This window comes from Budorcas taxicolor, chromosome 1, assembly GCF_023091745.1.
Source record: "Budorcas taxicolor isolate Tak-1 chromosome 1, Takin1.1, whole genome shotgun sequence".
Classification (NCBI taxonomy): Eukaryota; Metazoa; Chordata; class Mammalia; order Artiodactyla; family Bovidae; genus Budorcas; species Budorcas taxicolor.
In genome coordinates this window covers 132205180-132222769 of record NC_068910.1, presented here as the reverse complement: position 1 = coordinate 132222769, position 17590 = coordinate 132205180, and the positions used below count along the sequence as shown (strand labels likewise).

The 17590-nt window shown below is 54.8% G+C and overlaps 1 protein-coding gene across 1 annotated transcript in view; it reads left to right on the top strand.

Annotated features, from left to right (window-relative positions):
• The window catches only part of ADCY5 (adenylate cyclase 5), a 154504-nt gene that overhangs the window by 132539 nt on the left and 4375 nt on the right, over nt 1-17590 (top strand). The window contains exons 13-19 of the mRNA XM_052660568.1: nt 1747-1863; nt 2287-2451; nt 5942-6117; nt 8328-8357; nt 9402-9534; nt 15345-15608; nt 16627-16831. Coding sequence (XP_052516528.1) covers nt 1747-1863; nt 2287-2451; nt 5942-6117; nt 8328-8357; nt 9402-9534; nt 15345-15608; nt 16627-16831 — 1090 coding nt within the window. The remainder of the gene's footprint in view (nt 1-1746; nt 1864-2286; nt 2452-5941; nt 6118-8327; nt 8358-9401; nt 9535-15344; nt 15609-16626; nt 16832-17590) is intronic.

Sequence of the window (17590 nt, the reverse complement as noted above, 5' to 3'; positions counted from 1 at the left end):
TATGAAGTTTTATATGGACATATGTTTTCAGTTCTCTTGGGTATGTACCTAAGAGTATAAAAGAGTGGGTTCAGTCAGAGTTCAGATTACCCTCCAAAGGAAGTGTTTTCTCAGAAAAAAATACCACAGACTCAATGCTCCATGAACACAGCTGAGAGGCACCCCTGCTTGGCACATGAAGTTCAAGGTCTTCACCACTCAGCCTAGAGCCCAAGTGGGTTGCAAGCCTCTGTCCCTGCTACAGTCCTTCTATGTGGTCCCTTCTTCCCCTCTGCTGAATAGGAAATGGACTTGCTGGTAAGGCAGAGGGAGATTTGGAGTGAAAGGGATATACAGCTTCCCTACATACATACTTAGCCCAAAGCCCAAGACTCGGGGGTAAGCAGGGCACTTTCTTGGCGTCAAGAACTGTGGAGGGTCTGAGAGTTGGTTCTACGCTTGTTGCTGTTTCACAGATGCTAGCAGAAGTCACCAGACTCCTGGGTCAGGGACAAGAGACTTTTACTCGCGGCATAGCAAGCACTACAAGCGTCAGCATATTTGTTTTGGTTTGCCAAAGTCCCATGGGGGCAACCTGATGGGCCCATGTGGAACCACATGTAGCGAGGTTGGGTCACGGCTGAGGACCGCTGGACCAAGGGCCTGGCACTTGCTGGCCTTAAACACTGCAGCGCATGAGCCAGTCTCCTCCACACTGGGAATGAGCAGTCATTTCATGGCCACACTGTGTGCCCTCACCTACTTAGCTGCCTGTGTTGCTCTCTGTAACAGTGGGCGGCTAAGCCTTGCATCTGGCACGCTCAGTCAGAATGTGCAGGCGTGCTCAGGGCCACCCAGGAAAAGCCACACCCAGAACCCAGGCCTCTGGGTGCTTTTCCACCAGCTTCCTCTGCCTGTAGGGGTTTCCGTGGGACACCTGGCATGCTTGAAAATCAGCCTACCAGGAGGCATGAAGGTGGGTGGGGTGAGAGGAGCAGGCCCACCACTTTGCTTTTCTGGGTCTGCCAACTTCTTTGAGTTGCTTAGGAGATGAAGAGGACGTGGTGGCCAAGGCCAGTTGTATCAGATTTGGTAGACCCAACCATTTAATTACCAAAACTGCAGTGGGTCTTTGAGTGGACATACAGTGTGTGTAGTTGAAGGAAATATAGGGAGGGTTAGGTGAGGGAAATGGCAGACCCATGGGCGTCCTGCTGAAAAAAGTCAATTCATGTGACCGGGGCGCCACCCTCTGCTCCCAGGCTGCTCTGCCCCTTTACACATGCCCATCCCCTTCCTCCAGATGCCAGGCTCTCCCTGAGCCCTCAGATCCACAGCTCCCTGCTTCGTCCCAGAAACCCTCTGGCCCTCCTCGGAAAGTTCTGGGCCCTCCATGACTCTGTGACTGCTGCCTCCTGCCGCTCCCTGAATGTAACTCTAAGGGGCTGAGCATTCACACAGTGGATACATGGGCTTTTCCCTCTGCTTCCATGTTGGGGTGAAGGTAGCATCTTTCCTTTCGTCCATCCTCTCTCACCTGTGAGCGCCTCAGGTGGACTCCTCCTGGCCTCCTGCAGAATCTAGCTGTTGTTGGCCTGGAAGCAGAGGTTGGAGGCTCACACACAGGGAGGGGGGTCAGGAAAGCTTTCATGGTTCTGCTGGCGACAGACAAAGAGGGGGAGAGCCTCCACTGCCTCCTCTGTGGCGGTATGTGGTGTCTGAATTCTGTTTTGTCTCTCTCTCTCCCTCCCTCTGCCCCTGGGACAGCTCTTCCCGGCCCCGCTGCAGACCCTCTCCAGGAAGATCGTGAGGTCCAAGATGAACAGCACCCTGGTGGGGGTGTTCACCATCACCCTCGTGTTCCTGTCGGCTTTCGTCAACATGGTGGGTGGCTCCACCCCCCCCAGCACCTCCCAGCCCACTGGAGCCCTGAACCCCACGAGCACCGGCTGGGAGGAGACTCCCCCCAGACCCTGGGGTTCTCCCTCCCTGGAAATTCTTATTTGGGTCTCACCTCAGGCCTGGGATCAGATTTAGCTCCTAAAGCCTCTCGCACAGCCTTTAGTCCTCACTGTCTAGGACAGAGGACCAGAAAGGCTCGCAGAAGTACACTCTCAAGGGAGGTTTATGAGCCCTGCGCTGGGTAGTTGGGCAAGTCTTGCCTGTTCCTCGGCCTCTTCCATGCTCATCTCCTGCCCTGGTCAGGGTCAGACCTCACCCAAAACCATGGGGCATGGGTACTTGCTGCCTGTGGAGACGGGCTGCCCTGGTCTGGCCCCCATGGGCTGAGCCTCTCCTCCCCCACAGTTCACGTGCAACTCCGAGGACCTGTTTGGCTGCCTGGGGGACGAGCACAACATCAGCGCCAGTCAGGTCAATGCATGCCACGTGGTGGAGTCGGCCGTCAACTACAGTCTGGGTGATGAGCAGGGCTTCTGCGGCAGCTCCTGGCCCAACTGCAACTTCCCCGAGGTACTGGGCAGGGTGGGGTAGGATGCAGATGGGGACCCGCCACCAGCCCTTTCCACCCTCAACTACTCTGATGGACAGTCAGGGGCCCTCAGGCTCACTGCCATTCCAGAAAACTCCTTCCCTCAAAGTCTATCTCACTCTATGCCAGACACCAGTGAGCAAGGCCAACCTCCCTGTATAATATTAACAACAATAATAGCATAGCTGTTGCTTATAGGGCGCTTACCATGTGCCAGACACAGTGCTAAGAAATTCACATTTACTCATTTAGTCCTCAGAGCAACCCTGTGACAAAGATGCTATTATTAGCTCCTTTATACAGATGAAATTGAGGCACAGAGAGGTTAAATAACATGCCTTAAGGTCACACAGTTAGCAAGTGGCAGAGCCAGAGCTCCCACCCAGGTCACCTGACTTCAGAATTGTTGCTCTTAACCTGAAGGCAGAGATGTTTCTGGACCCTCAGCCTCAGCAGCATACCCCCATGCTGCCCTGGGTGGCCTGCCTGACCCCTTTGCTGTAGGTCAGAGAGTGGAGGGGAGCAAAAGGAACTATATCCTAAACCAGCCCTACCACCTGCCTCACCCATTCAAAGTACAGTTCAGCAGCTTTTAGAGTGTTGCTGGGTTGGATTCTCCCACTAACTCACTAGGGCTTCTCTGGTGGCTCAGCTGGTAAAGAATCTGCCTGCAATGCAGGGAGACCTGGGTTCAACCCCTGGGTTGGGAAGATCCCCTGGAGAAGGGAATGTCAACCCACTCCAGTATTCTTGCCTGGAAAACTCCATGAACTGAGGAGCCTGGTGGGCTGCAGTCCATGGGGTGGCAAAGAGTCGGACACGACTGAGTGACTAACACACTTAGTATATTCACAGCTTGTGCAGCCATCATTATAATGGAATTGTACAGCATTTTTGTCACCCCAAAATGAAATCGTGTACCTACAGATCGTTGGGTTTAAAAATTCGGTGTCAAGAACCCTTAGCAGCATGGTATTCTGAGTGCTGTGCCACCCTGCTGGGCTTCCTCAGGGAGCCATTCTGCAGAGAGCAGCAGGATCAGGCTTCCAGCCCAGCGTGTCGCCTCCCAGCACTGGCCACTCCCACAACCTGACTCCCAACCAGGGCGCCCATGAAATCTAAGATGATGGCAGTTTTTGCCCTTTTCTGGGGAGAAAGTCCATGCCTTCAGCCAACTCCCAAAGGGCCCATGACTCATAAGAAGACTCCAAGATGGCAGTGAGGGCCCCTGGGGACGGTCACAGTGCTGGCCTCCTTACCTGTCCCAGGGAAGGGGACTGATCCACCCCCCCTGTATGGATGGGACGAGGGAGACTCAGTGAGAGGTAGGGCTCCCCCAAGCCGGTGTCACCCAGACCACTGGTCCCTGGGCCCCACCATGCGCTCACTCTGCCCTGGAAGCCATGCTCCAGCACCTGCCTTGGCTCTCCACCTCTTCCCTCTCACATCTGGCCTTTCTCCACCCCTCTTCCCTCTCACATCTGGCCTTTCTCCACCCCTCTTCCCTCTCACATCTGGCCTTGGCTCTCCACTTCTCTTCCCTCTCACATCTGGCCTTGGCTCTCCACCTCCCTTCCCTCTCACATCTGGCCTTTCTCCACCCCTCTTCCCTCTCACATCTGGCCTTGGCTCTCCACCTCTTCCCTCTCACATCTGGCCTTGGCTCTCCACCTCTTCCCTCTCACATCCGGCCTTGGCTCTCCACCTCCCTTCCCTCTCACATCTGGCTGACAGCCTCTAGGAGCTGCTGCCTGAGGGCTGTTGGTTGGAAGCCGAGGCTGTTTTTGGTCTTGCACATGTGCCTTGGTGGCTGCTCCATGGGTGAGCAGGGGAACAAAGTGATGGCAGGGTCTGTCCTGGTTCCTCATTTGTGGGAGATGGTTGATCACAGCCTTCAGCTCTCACCAGCCTGACCTGTTTCGGGCCCTCAGATCCCAGGCCTCACCAGCTGCAGACCCCTCAGGATGACCCCACCCCACAAGTGTTGTTCTGATTCAGCAATTCAGCAACTCCTCAGAGACCTGGATGGACCTCAGTATTAAGCTTTAGTCTTGTCTGGGCCCAGGGTCTGAATGGGCCTCCAGGCTGTTGCTTTGTCCCCCTCCTCACCCCCCGAGAACAGAATTATTATCCTGGAGGCTGACATGTCTGGGTATGCCCGCCCTACTCCTTCCTCTGCCCCTTTACTGCTGGTGAGTTGAAGCAAGTCCCTTCCTCCTCCAGTCACCAGGGGCTACCCTCACTTCCAGCCACCAATACTTGGCCTCCATCCCAAGGCAGAGGCAGCAGTGAGTCGCTTTGCCTGGCGCAAAAATAGTGATGCTAAATTTAAAAGAAAGAGCAAAATAATAGATGCTGACTGTCTTGGATCGATATCAGGGGACAACAGAACAGACATTGACCTCTGAGATGGCCTGGTTTGGCCCCTTGGACAACTGTCCGAGGCTCTGAGGCCAGAAGGGATTCCCCCCAAAGTGCAGGGGGAGGCACAGCCCCTCATCTGAACCCTTCAGATGAGATATGCTGTGGGCTGCAAAGTTTTCAGCATTTAAAAGCTTCTCTCACACCTCGGTGCAATCTGGGCAGCACCTGATAATGAATCACAGAAATATTTCGGCAGCAAAATGTATGACTAGTCACAGGAAGCAGGACAAAGGTGATACTTCACATCACATCAGTAGATCCGTTTGGCCACCAAATAAGGCAGTTCAGACTTTGCCACCACATCAGTTATGAAAACACTTTCAGTTCTCAGGACTCTGAATTTAAAGTTGCAGATCCAGGGCTGGAGCCTGCACTTTCACAGTTATGGAGGGCACCACACACTGGGGCAGGGGGCGTCATATCATTGTTAATCATCACAGTAAGCCCACAAGAGAAAAGACTTTGCATGCAGGGAGACAAGCTTAGGGGCTTCCCTGCTGGCTAAGATGGTAAAGAATCTGGCTGCAGTGCAGGAGACCTGGGTTCGATCCCTAGGTAGGGAAGATCCCCTGGAGAAGGAAACGGCTACCTATACCAGTATTTTGGCCTGACTGTATAGTCCATGGGGTCGCAAAGAATCGGACACAACTGAGCGACTTGCACTTTCAACAAGCTTAGAGAGGTTGAATAAATGGCCAAAGTCACACAAACAGTCCATAATGAATCAGGGCTGAAGCTCAAATTTGCCTGAGCTGGAAGCCCTGCTCTAATCATTGGGCACCACTGCTGGAACTGGTGATATTTATCCTGCCAGCCCCATCTCCTGGTTTCTACCCAGGGCCATTCACGTCACAGTTTAAGTTGCATCAGCACAAACATCCCCAGACCCGGTTTCACCTGAGATCAACTCAGACTGGAGAGAGGCTGCGGGGGGCAGGGGGGGCTGGCGGGGCCCGGGGGGCGGGGCCCGAGGAGGGGGCGGGGCCCGAGGAGGGGCGGGGCCCGAGGAGGGGGCGGGGCGCTCAAGCGGCCGCCCTCTCTCCGCAGTACTTCACCTACAGCGTGCTGCTCAGCCTGCTGGCCTGCTCCGTGTTCCTGCAGATCAGCTGCATCGGGAAGCTGGTGCTCATGCTGGCCATCGAGCTCATCTACGTGCTCGTCGTTGAGGTGCCCGGTGTCACGCTCTTTGACAATGCCGACCTACTGGTCACGGCCAATGCCATGTAGGTGGCACCCGCCTGGGACCCCAAATGGGGTCTGGAGCATTGCAGAGAGACAGGGGAAACGGAAGATTGGGGCCGCAGGGGGCTTCTAGAGGAGTGTCCTTTTGTCCCAGCTCTGACCACCTAGGCAAAAACAGCCGAGTGTCTTTTTTCTTTCCCCTCATCCCTCTCCCAGTGATGAGGGTGGCCTCAGGGCTACTAGGTCCCCTGTGCTGCCTCCAGACTCTTACTCAGTCCTGACTTCAGGCTTCAGTGATTCGTTCCTCATCTGTCCCAGGCAGTCTTTGATGAGCTATCTTCACCTCACTGCCCTTGCAACCACAGGCCCAGAGGGGTCAAGGTTCAATAGAGCTGGAAAGCAAGGTGCGTGGGAGCAAAGGAACAGCCTCGTTGTCTATGGGCATTTGTCCTGCCTTAAGCCAGACATCTGGACATACTTTATCCCTTTCATCCTTATGGCAACTCAGCAAAGTAGACAGGGCCTCCCTGGACAGTTGGGTAGTTTGTGCACTGCTCAAAGGCTCCTGACTGTGATGGCGAGCAGCCAAGAGGTGGCACGAATGAAGATTGTGCCCCGGGCATTCTAGCTGGCAGTCAGCCTGGTCAAATAGTGACAGATGTCAGATGTCCCAGGGAGGTGGCTCTGAGGGGAAAGAGCGCTGATTTGGGGTCGAATTGAGTTTGAATCTCAGCTTCAGACACATATTTGGCTATTTTTCCTGACTCTCCCATTATTTTTTCCCCGTAGAGTGGAAATAATAATACCTATAGTAGTAATACGTGTGTAAAGTGCCTGATAACAGTACCCCTTTCTTCCCATTACCATCTCTGTCCCCAACCCCCAACACACGCATCAGGAAGTGCAAAACGTGAGAGCTGACAGATATGTGTCCCTTGAGAAAATGCAGCAAACCGTGCTTCCTCTGAGTTAGAGGAAGGGCTTCATTCATCCATCTACCCAGTCACTCAGAAATATTTGCGGAGCGCCTGCCCTGTTCCAGGCACCGAGCTTGGCAGTGGAGGTACAGTCATAGATAACGTCGGCTACAACTCCAGTGTCAGAAATGATGTCACCTTCTTGTGCAGAGAATGTCACCTGAGAAAATGAAGATGTTCACTTTCATGCACTGGAGAAGGACCTGGCAACCCACTCCAGTGTTCTTGCCTGGAGAATCCCAGGGACAGAGGAGCCTGGTGGGCTGCCGTCTATGGGGTCGCACAGAGTCGGACACGACTGAAGCGACTTAGCAGCAGCAGCAGCAGCAGCAGCAGTGAAGGGTCTAAGGCAGATGCAAGGAAGAACTTCTCAGGGGCCGTGCGGGGCTCTGGGCAGATGACAGGGAGACTGGAGCATGGGGAGCAGTGCAGTTTGCAGTCCTGTGGGGACGAGAGAAGGAGGAAGTCGACCCTCCACCCAAGGATGGGGCAAGAGCGGGACTCTGCCTGTCTTTCTCTCCTGCCCTGCCCCTCCCCTGCGGCCCCTCCCCTCCTCCTACTAAAGTAGCCCCGCCCAGAGAGTGGAGGTTCTTTCTGGGTTGAGAAACCCTGGCCTGGCTCTAGGGCGGCACTGTTTACTAAAAATCATGCAAGCCACAGACGTAATTTTAAATTTTCTAGTAGCTATATTAAAAAGCAAAGCATGCAATTAATTCTAAAAATATATTTGTTTAACCAATATATTCAGAATATTATTTTCATATGCAGTCAGTTTTAAATTATTAATGAAGTATTTGATATCTTCCCACACTAATTCTTCAAAACCTGGTATCTATTTTACACTGATAGCACATCTCAACCTGTACTAGCCACATTTTAAGCTCAGTAGCCACATATGGCTAGTGGCTACTGTACTGGACAGTACAAGTGTAGTGTTTTTCCTCTGGGTGGCAGCGACAGTCTGGGGTGGGAGAGGGGACAGGCTGCTGCCCAGGTAGGGTCCCAGGAAAGGACCGGGTGATTTGTGGTCCTGGTGACCAGAGGCTAATAGGGACCAGGCTTTCTGCAAGCCTCCTATCCTGAAAGTGTCCTTGGATTGGGGAGAGGGATGCTGGGGGGATGGCAAAGGAGCAGCAGTTGTGGGGGCAGAAATATAAGGCATGGGGACACAGAGCTGGGTGTAAAGGGTGTAGAGGGGCAGCGGAGGCAGAGAGGCCTGGAGGCTATGAGGCAGGGAGCAGTTCTGAACAGCCCTCTCCAACTCCTGTTCACAGAGACTTCAACAACAACGGGACCTCCCAGTGGTGAGTTGAAGCTCTTTGTCTGAATTCCCTCATATGACCCCTGCCTGCCAGAGGCCACCAGCTCAGGCCACCAGCCCAGCAGAGAAAGCAGCGGTGCACAGGTGGGAGGGGGCCTTGGTGGCAAGGTGGGTGATGAAGGAGGAGGCCCTTCCCTCTTGAAATACCAGTGGGGCCTCCCTGGGTAGGTACCGTTCTTTTACTCTCTCCATCATCCCAAGATGACTTACAGACTTGGGACCAAGATTATCAGGCCTCAGAGGCCATTCCACAGGCCTCCAGCTCTCCCCGGGGGGCGTACATGAGACCCCAGGCACAGGAGAACACGTGCCCCCTCTGCTCCCAGAGGGGAGGAGCAGAGGCCAGGCTTGCAGGGTTGGTTGGTTAGGGCTTGCCTCTGGGCTGCTGCTGCGCAGGGAGTATGCAGCCTTCAAGGTTTGGGCTCTTTGCTGGGGCAGGAGAAGGGTTTGGGACAGCTGTTTTTTATCAGGAGTATTAGTAATGTGAACAGAAATATAATCAGATAATAATTGCTACCAGTTTTGGAGTTCCTACTGTTTCTCAGATACTATACAGGAGTTTGCATACAGTATCTGTAATTCTTGCCACAATCTTGAAATGTGGGTATTGTTATCCCATTCTACAGGTTAGGAAACTAAGATTCAGAGAGGTTAAGAGATTTGCCCAAGGTTGCCCAGGGACAGTATGGCCTGCCTGGCTCCCTTGTTACAACCCCTGTCTTGTCAACTGAGAGAGACCTGGGATGATACTTTGCCCTGTAAGATGGCCCAGTTCATTTCCTGTTGTAACCAGAGGGAAGCACCCCAGTGATGCAGGGGAGTGAGCCTCAGTGGAGGAGTAATGGCTGCTGGGCTGCAGGGCAAGCAGGGGCTGTGACGGGGCTGTCCACCAGGAAGACGGCACACCTCAGGCAAAGTTAGAGCAGGAGGGTGAGGAGGGGTGAGCGGAAGTGGGAGGAAGACAAACAGGCCTGAGTGGCCCTCGGAGCCTGGCATGAAGCGTGGGGCCTCTGCCTCCCGCCTGCAGCCCTGAGCATCCGACCAAGGTGGCGCTGAAGGTGGTGACGCCCGTCATCATCTCCGTCTTCGTGCTGGCCCTGTACCTGCATGCCCAGCAGGTGGAGTCCACTGCCCGCCTCGACTTCCTCTGGAAACTTCAGGTGGGTGGCCAGGGGCTGGGGCGGGGTGGGTGGGGCGTGGGAGGAGGTACCCAGGCCTCTGGGCACTTTCTGGGCTGGGCTGGGCCTGGGTTCTGCACCGACGAGGTGTCCTGCTCAGGCCTCATCCCAATTGCCTGGTGCCCTGTGTCTTGGTGAGTCTGCCCATTGCTCTCTGGGGCCAAGAGGCAAAACCTCAGAGCTCCAGGCAAACCCACCCTCGACAGTGCCCAGTCCTGGGACCCTGGTGGATAGACAGGAGGAGAGGAGGGGAGCAGGGGGTGGGCAGTTCTGGGGCCTCAGAGGCCTGAGTGTGGGAGCTGGCACCAGAGGCATCTGAACAGGGCTCAGTGTGACCAGAACTGGACTTGAAGCCTCCTCCAGGGGAAGACAGCTGGAAGGGGCATCAAAGACCGTTGACAGGAAGTCCAGCCAGGTGGCTGTGCCCTGGCCTTGATGAGCAGTGGTCCAGGCAGGGGCAGAGGTGCTGGGTGCTGGGTGCCCTGGTGGAGCTGAAATCCAGCCAGCACTCTACTGTCCAGGCTCTGTGCCCTGAAAGCTGATTGTGCCCACCTGGAGGAGGGGGTGATGCTGGGCCATGCACAGAGTGCTCCAGGTGCTAGCAGCAGCCCCTGGGTGGCCCCTTACTACCTGCTGGGCCACCTCAAAAGGTGCGGGAGAGGGTGCCCAGGACCTGCGAGAAAGCCTGGCTTTAGATAGAAGTAGGGGCGGGGCTCAGACCTGTTGCCCCCTCCCAGCCGCTTGTAAGGCATAGCTTAGCCTGGCCTCTTGGCCTCCTCTGGCCTGACTCCTGCGTGCAGACCACTTCTTCAGCTCTCTGTAGCTTGCTTAGGCTTTCTCCATCCTCAGCTTCCTAGTAATGTCGAGATTCAAGTCTTCGGGCCAGGGCAGGAAGCCTTGATTTTCACTGGCTGCTGAGTGAAAGTGGAGGCATCTAGCTGCCCCTGCTATTGGGAGTTTTGTGTGAGGTCTTGCTGAGGTCCCCACTGAGGTCTCCGGTGGGAATGCCCTGAGGCTGGGGAAGCATGTTTTCCTGCAGAACGCCCCTCCTAAACCCTGGGTCGGGAGGGGCCTCAGGGGTACCCACTGTGAGGCTGCATCTTCTCAGGGAGCAGCCTCCCAGCCTCCCCGCTGGTTCACGCCCCTCTTCTTGGGGAAGCTCCCGGGAGGCCCCCAGCTCTCCCCTGGGGGCTGACCAGACTCTGTGGAGCCTGAAGCCAATTTCCCTCCATTCCTCTGCTTTCAGCCCCCACCTCCCCCATGAGCCCTCCAGAAGCCCCTCCCAAGGTGGTTGCTGCTGTGTGACTCAGTTGTATTGCAAAGACCCCGAGAAAGGGGTGGAGGCCAGGGAGGGGGAGCCTGCCACTCCGCTTCTGGTGACTGACTACCCCTTCACCCCCCACCCCCGGACCCTGTCCAGCTCGTGAGGGTACAGGGTCAAATGGGGGCTCCCACCAGGTTTCATCTGCTTTTAGGGGGGAAAGTTGTAAAAAATTATTTTAAACTTACAGAAAAGCTAAAAGAACAGTGTAAAGAGCTCCACCAGTCCCTTCGTCAGATTCCCCAACCATTTTTCTGCATTTGCTCCATCACCCTCTCTTTTCTGACACGATGCCCCAATCCACCCCCTCAGTTCCCCAGTGTCTACCTCCCCAAAGCAAGGACACTCTCTGCATTATTCCCATGCAACCCCCAGACAGGAAATCAGCACTGTCCACCCACAATACATGCACTCACAGGACCATTCGTGTTTGGTCAGCTGTCCCAGTTCTGGCCCAGGACCCCCTCCAAGGTACCCTGTGCATTTAGTCATTATGTTTCTTGCCTTTGCCCCTCAGTTTGTCAGTCTTGAAGAGGTCCTTGTTCTGTCACCCAGTGCGGGGCCCTTGATGTTTCCTGTGTCCAGACTTGGGCCCCGCCTTCTGGGAGGAAAACCGTGGAAGTGACGCTCACTAGCCACCCCTCAGAGCATCACCTTGAGGGTTCCTCTGTGTTGATCTGTCCCACCCCTGGTTAACCTTGATCACCCTCTCAAGTGGACATCTGCCAGATTTCTCCACTGTCAGGTCCCCATCTTCCCTTTTGTACCCTATTAGCATTTTGTGGAAAGATACTCTGGCATTACTCCAATAATCGGATTCTCAGCAAACCTCAGCCAGCAGTCCCAGCATCTGTCACTGCCTCCTGCCTGCCAGGTGTGATGGCCTGTGTCTGCCATTCCTTCTGCACTTGCTTTTTTAAAAATTAATTTATTTGGCTGCATTGGGTCTCAGCTGCAGCCTGCAGGCTCTTCCGTTGCAGTTGCAGTGTATGGACTTAGTTCCTCCACAGCATGTGGGATCTTACTTAGTTCCAGGAGTTGAACCCATGCCCCTGCCACTGCAAGGTGGATTCTTAACCACTGGACCACCAGGGAGGTCCCCCTTCTACATTTGTTAACTGACAGTCTCCGTTAAGGCAGAGTTTCCTTGTGTGTGTTGGTTGCTCAGTCATGTCCAACTGCTTGCAACCCCATAGACTGTAGCCCACCAGGCTCCTCTGTCCATGGCATTTTCCAGGCAAGAATACTGGAGTGGGTTGCCATTTCCTTCTCCAGGGGAACTTCCTGATCCAGGGATCCAACTCAGGTGTCCTGTATTACAGGTGGACTCTTTACCGTCTGAGCCACCAGGGAAGCCCAGAGCTTTCCTTATCCTCCTCTTATTTACTTCATTCATTTATCTACATCAGCCTAACTCATAGATTCCTGTCGAATTCAGTGGGGTTTACACTCTGCTCCTCTCATTATTCATTTCAATGTTTCACGTGTCCTGGCTCTGGTCAGTGTGTCTTCAGGTTGGCTTCCGTGTTCTTTGACACATCGCCATCATTCTTTGGGCATTTTTTTACTTTCTGGCACAAGATGATGTCTGGGGCTCATCATGTACTTTCCCTTCTGAGTGCCCCAATTGTTTTTAATAGAGAATGGTGTTTAGAAACCCAGATCAGGGCACCCCGTGTGCTCACTGTTCTAGGTCCTCTCTGTGGACAAAGATAGGAAATGTATATAAGTATATAGAAAATACACACATATACACCTACATATGAATGGATACTACTGCAGTAACTGTCAGGTGATATTTAAAACCATGAGTTGGTAGCAGTACCCCCATTCCCAATGCAATACCTCAGGCTTCTTTCTAGCCTTCCTCCTTCCATGCATGCAAATATTATCGCTGGCAGTGAGAACTTCCCCTTCTATTTCTTTCACATATTTACTCATTTCTTCAATGGAACTGGCCTCCCCACCATCCCAGCCCCCTACTCTGCCCCACCGTGCCCGCTCCCCACCTCACTGCCCTGCTTCCTTGCTGGACACACCACATGTGGCGCTCCCTCCTCTGATCACATCCTTCCTCAGGCACAAGCACTCTGTACAAGGTTGGGAAGGAAGGGAAAATTGACAAGGAAGTGGCTGGCCACTCCCCATTTTGCAAAAATGTGCATGTGTGTGAGGGTGGGGGTGAGCGTGTCTACTTGTCAGGCATGTCTGCCCGCCTCTACTGAAGCGTCTCATGATGCTCCCGCATCCTTCCATCTCCCATCGTCCTCCAGCGCTTTGGGGAGGGGTAGATAATAACCTGAACACGGGTCCCTGACGGATGAGTGATGGTCTGTTGCCCCACCGCCAGTCTCGCCTAGCAGCCCATTTAGCTGTTGGGTCTGTGGTCATGGTGGATGGGTGTGGTGCTGACAGGGAGGTGGGGAGCCTGGGGTCCTCAGCTTCCCTGAAGCACCTGCACAAGACACACAGCTGCATGGCCCTCCTCTGGGCCTTGGTTCTCAGGAGAACCCATTCTTGTCTCCTCCCATAGCCTTGACCTTATTAGGACCAGCAAGCACCTGTGAACCCCTGAGCCATCCTGCCTGAGCAGAGCCCAGCCTAGAAGCAGCTGGCTGTGCTGGCAGCTGCCCACACGTCTTGGGCAGAGTTCCCAGAGGTGGCAGGTGCACCTGACCAGCACCTCTGTGCTTGGCTTCTGTTCCCAGCAGCAGCTGTGCTCCCCGCGTCCCCACCCCCCAGCCTCCACTGCCTGACACTCTGGGCAGATGCTCTCTGGGAAAGCATTCCTGCCACCTGTGGGCTGATCAGAGGAGCTGAAGTGCTCCTGGGTCCCCAGGCCTGTGGTCTCCGTGGGTGGTAGGGGCAGGAGTGGGGGCAGCCTGGGGCATCTTCAAAGCAGGTGGGGCCCCTCTGCGGGGACAGCAGGGAGAAGGAGAGGGACTCCCGCACCAGCCTTCTCCTGCTGGCACACCTGTTCCAGAGCAGAAGCAGGGGGCCCTTATTTATGGGAGTTGTTGTTGTTTAGTCACAAGGTCGTGTCTGTCTTTGTGACCCCATAGACTGTAGCCCACCAGGCTCCTCTGTCCATGGGATTTTTCAGGCCAGAATACTGGAGTGGGTTGCCATTCCCTTCTCCAGGGGATCTTCCCAACCCAGGGTTAGAACCTGCATCTCCTGCATTGTAAGATTCTTTACCACTGAGCCACCAGGGAAGCCCACTTTAGGGGAGGGGATGGTCAAAGTGTCCCCCACAGGAGCTACCTGGCAGGAAGATAGCATGTGCCCGGTGGACCCCCCTGGCATCTGAGGGTCCAGGAGCTTCCTTGGGTATGACCCACCCACCCCAAGAATTAGGTGCGTCCTCTCACCTCGTCCCTCAGCTTCTCCATCCCCGCTGGAACCAGACCTGCAGCCCTGATGGGTGTAGCAGCTCCTTCTCCATGGGCAGCCACTGCCCACCTGGAGACCCAGGGCCCTGAGAAATAGTCCTGGCCTTTTTGGAGGTTCTAGCTGCAGTGAATAGAAAGGCCTCCATGTTTAGTTAAGGAAGGCCCAAGAAGGCTGGCTAGATCTTTTAAACAGCCCTGCTAATGATGCTTGGCCTGCCTGTCTGCCTGCCTTACCTACACTGTTGCCTGCCCCCATTGAAGGGACCATTCTGTTTGCTGTTGAGGGGAGGGAGCAAGCAGACCCCCCTTCTGGACCCCTGTGCCCCTTGAACACTCTGGTTAGCTGGCTCCTTGCACACCAAAGTGCAGGACTACCTCTGTGCTTCAGCTTGTGGGCCACTATTGGCCTCTTGACCTGAGGGTTCTGCACTGTCCCTTTATCCTGGATGGTGAGTTTGTCCCAGGCTCTGGACCCAAGCTTGGGGACATCAGTGATGTCCCTGTCCTGCCCAGGTGGCACCTCGAGGCATGTGCACCCTCTGGTCCTGGGGTGAGTCAGCTCTCGGGGAACCAGGGAGACCAGGCAGGGCTCTAAGCAGGTTTCCCTGCATTCAGTCTGCTAAAATGATTTTTATCAAATTGCTTTTCTGTGTGCTTTTCCTTATACGAAGAGGCAAGTGGACAATCGAGGCGCACTTGGATGGCTAGAGGGCCGTGCAGGCGCAGGTTTGAACCAGCCTTTTACCCTCCTGCCTCCTTTTCATCTGGGGCAGGCAGGATCCATCCAGCTTCTCCTCTGGGACCTGTTTTCACTCAGGGTCCCTCCTGCAGGATCAATGCTCTCATAGGTGTCGCTTTCCGAGAGGCAGGAGGGGAGAGTTAGCCACTTACAGAGCTCTCTTTCCTGATGGTCAGAGTAATAGATGCTCTTTATTGAAAACCTGAAGTAGAGACAGCAGTGAGGATGCAGCTGGCACTTGCTGAAGTCTTGGGCCCATGTGGGCACGCAGGCAGGCTGCACTGCCTTTTTCTAAGCAGCCTGCTGCTTGCCCTCCCTCTGACCGGGCCCTCTGTCCCAGGCCACAGAGGAGAAGGAGGAGATGGAGGAGCTGCAGGCCTACAACCGGCGGCTGCTGCACAATATTCTGCCCAAGGACGTGGCCGCACACTTCCTGGCCCGCGAACGGCGCAACGACGAGCTCTACTATCAGTCGTGCGAGTGCGTGGCCGTCATGTTCGCCTCCATCGCCAACTTCTCCGAGTTCTACGTGGAACTGGAGGCCAACAACGAGGGCGTCGAGTGCCTGCGGCTGCTCAACGAGATCATCGCAGACTTTGACGAGGTGCAGCTGGGCCCCGATACCCCCTTTCCCATCACCAGTGTGAGTGGAGACATCAGGCTCCCTGACTGTGTCCCAGGCACTGCCAAGGCGCCTGCGTGTATTTCTTCCCCATCACCATGTCACAGTGGGGAGGCCCAGACTCACAGACATTAAGCGTCTTGCCTTGGGTCACTGCCTGTAAGCGGCAGAGCTGGGGTTTTAGCCTCAGCTGCCCCTTCGAGGCTCTGCCTGGCTGACTCGCCAACCACCCTCATCACCTGCCATTCCTCTTGTGCCATCTCGGGCTGGACAGGGCCTCAGGCTGGGACTCAGCATTTGAGAGAGTCCAAGGGAGGAGGGATTCCCAAGCTAAAGGAGGAGGCGGGACCAAGTTGCAAAGCTTTAAACAGCAGAAGCAGAAGCAAAGAGATTTTCTTTGTTGAGTACCTAGTGTGTGCCAGTAGAGCAGTCTCGGTGCTGGGAGCTCACCGTGTAGTGAGTGTGAGAGGGACAAGCCCAGCAGGAATGCAGGGGCTGGGGCAAGGAGCACAAACACTAGAGAGATGGTGGAGCTGGGACCAGGCAGTGTCAGAAGCAGCCCCTGAGACCCCCAGGCATTGTGGTTACTGGAGTTGGCTGAAATGGATGTGGACAGGCTTCCAGCAGATCCTGGAGACAGGAGAGAGTGGCCTGCTGGACAACAATGAGGAGGTTTCCCTGGGAGGGCTGGGGACCTTAGCCAGCAAAGGGAAAGGCGGCTGCCAATCCATATTAGGGGGAAAAGCCCCAGAGGTGACTCGTGACCTGGCCCCAGGGGCTTTTGTATGTGGCTGGGCTCATGGCCCACAGCCCCTAGACAGCCAGCGGATGAGTACTGGAGGAGGCCTGACTGTCGGGGAGCACCGAGGCTTTACTCTGAGCTGGTGACAGAGATGGGCCCCTCTGTGTGAACCAGGGTGAGGGGCTGTGCTGCTGCACTCCCCCGCAGACCTCAGTACTCAACTTCGGGGTGACCCAGGTTTGGCCTCCTTCTTCCCAGATCATTAGTGAGGACCGGTTCAGGCAGCTGGAAAAGATCAAGACCATCGGCAGCACCTACATGGCCGCCTCGGGCCTCAATGACTCCACCTACGACAAGGTGGGCAAGACCCACATCAAAGCCCTGGCCGACTTCGCCATGAAGTTGATGGACCAAATGAAGTACATCAACGAGCACTCTTTCAACAACTTCCAGATGAAGATCGGTGAGCCTGGCTCAGAGTGCTGAGGGCTTGTGGGGGCTCCCCAAACCCCGTCTCCCGTCCTGCTTCCAAGAGCCAGTCCAAGGAGGCTGATGTTATCGTATGTCCCTGCCCAAGGGGCAGGTTGGTGCCCATCACACAGCAGAGCTCTCCCAGGGCCTAGAGGTGCCTCCTCTGCATGGTGGTGAGCACAGGTCACCATTTTCTCAGTTCCTGACTTTTCTACCCACTATGCCCACCAGAGAGGCTTTGAAGGGGATGCTGTGTGCCAAGGGCACAGGGCTTCCCATGGGAGAGGCCGGAACTCAGAAAGGGGTTATTGCTGAGTTCTAAGTGGTTTCTGTGTGTGTGTGTGTAAGCAAGATCTAGGTGATGTGAAGGTTCTTCTAATCTACACAAACTGGGGAAAGAAATGGTGAGGATGTGGAGATAAGTTGAGTCCACGTATCTTTCTTGGATTCCTTCTTTGTCAAATGCTTTGGCCCTTGTTGGGTGGCTTTGAGGAGCTTTGTAGATGATGTGGTATCTGGGGGGCAGGACTGCTGCAGGAGAGAGGGAAAAGTTCTGAGCAGAGGCCCTGGGCCAGTTTCAAAACAGGCAGAGCTATATACTACTTGTTTAGAAAATCTTTGAACCAAAACCCTATATAATTTTTTTCAATTTCTGTATTTATTATTTTGTTTCTTAATTGAAGTATAGTTGATTTACAATATATTAGTTGTGGGTATGCTGCTGCTGCTGCTAAGTCGCTTCAGTCGTGTC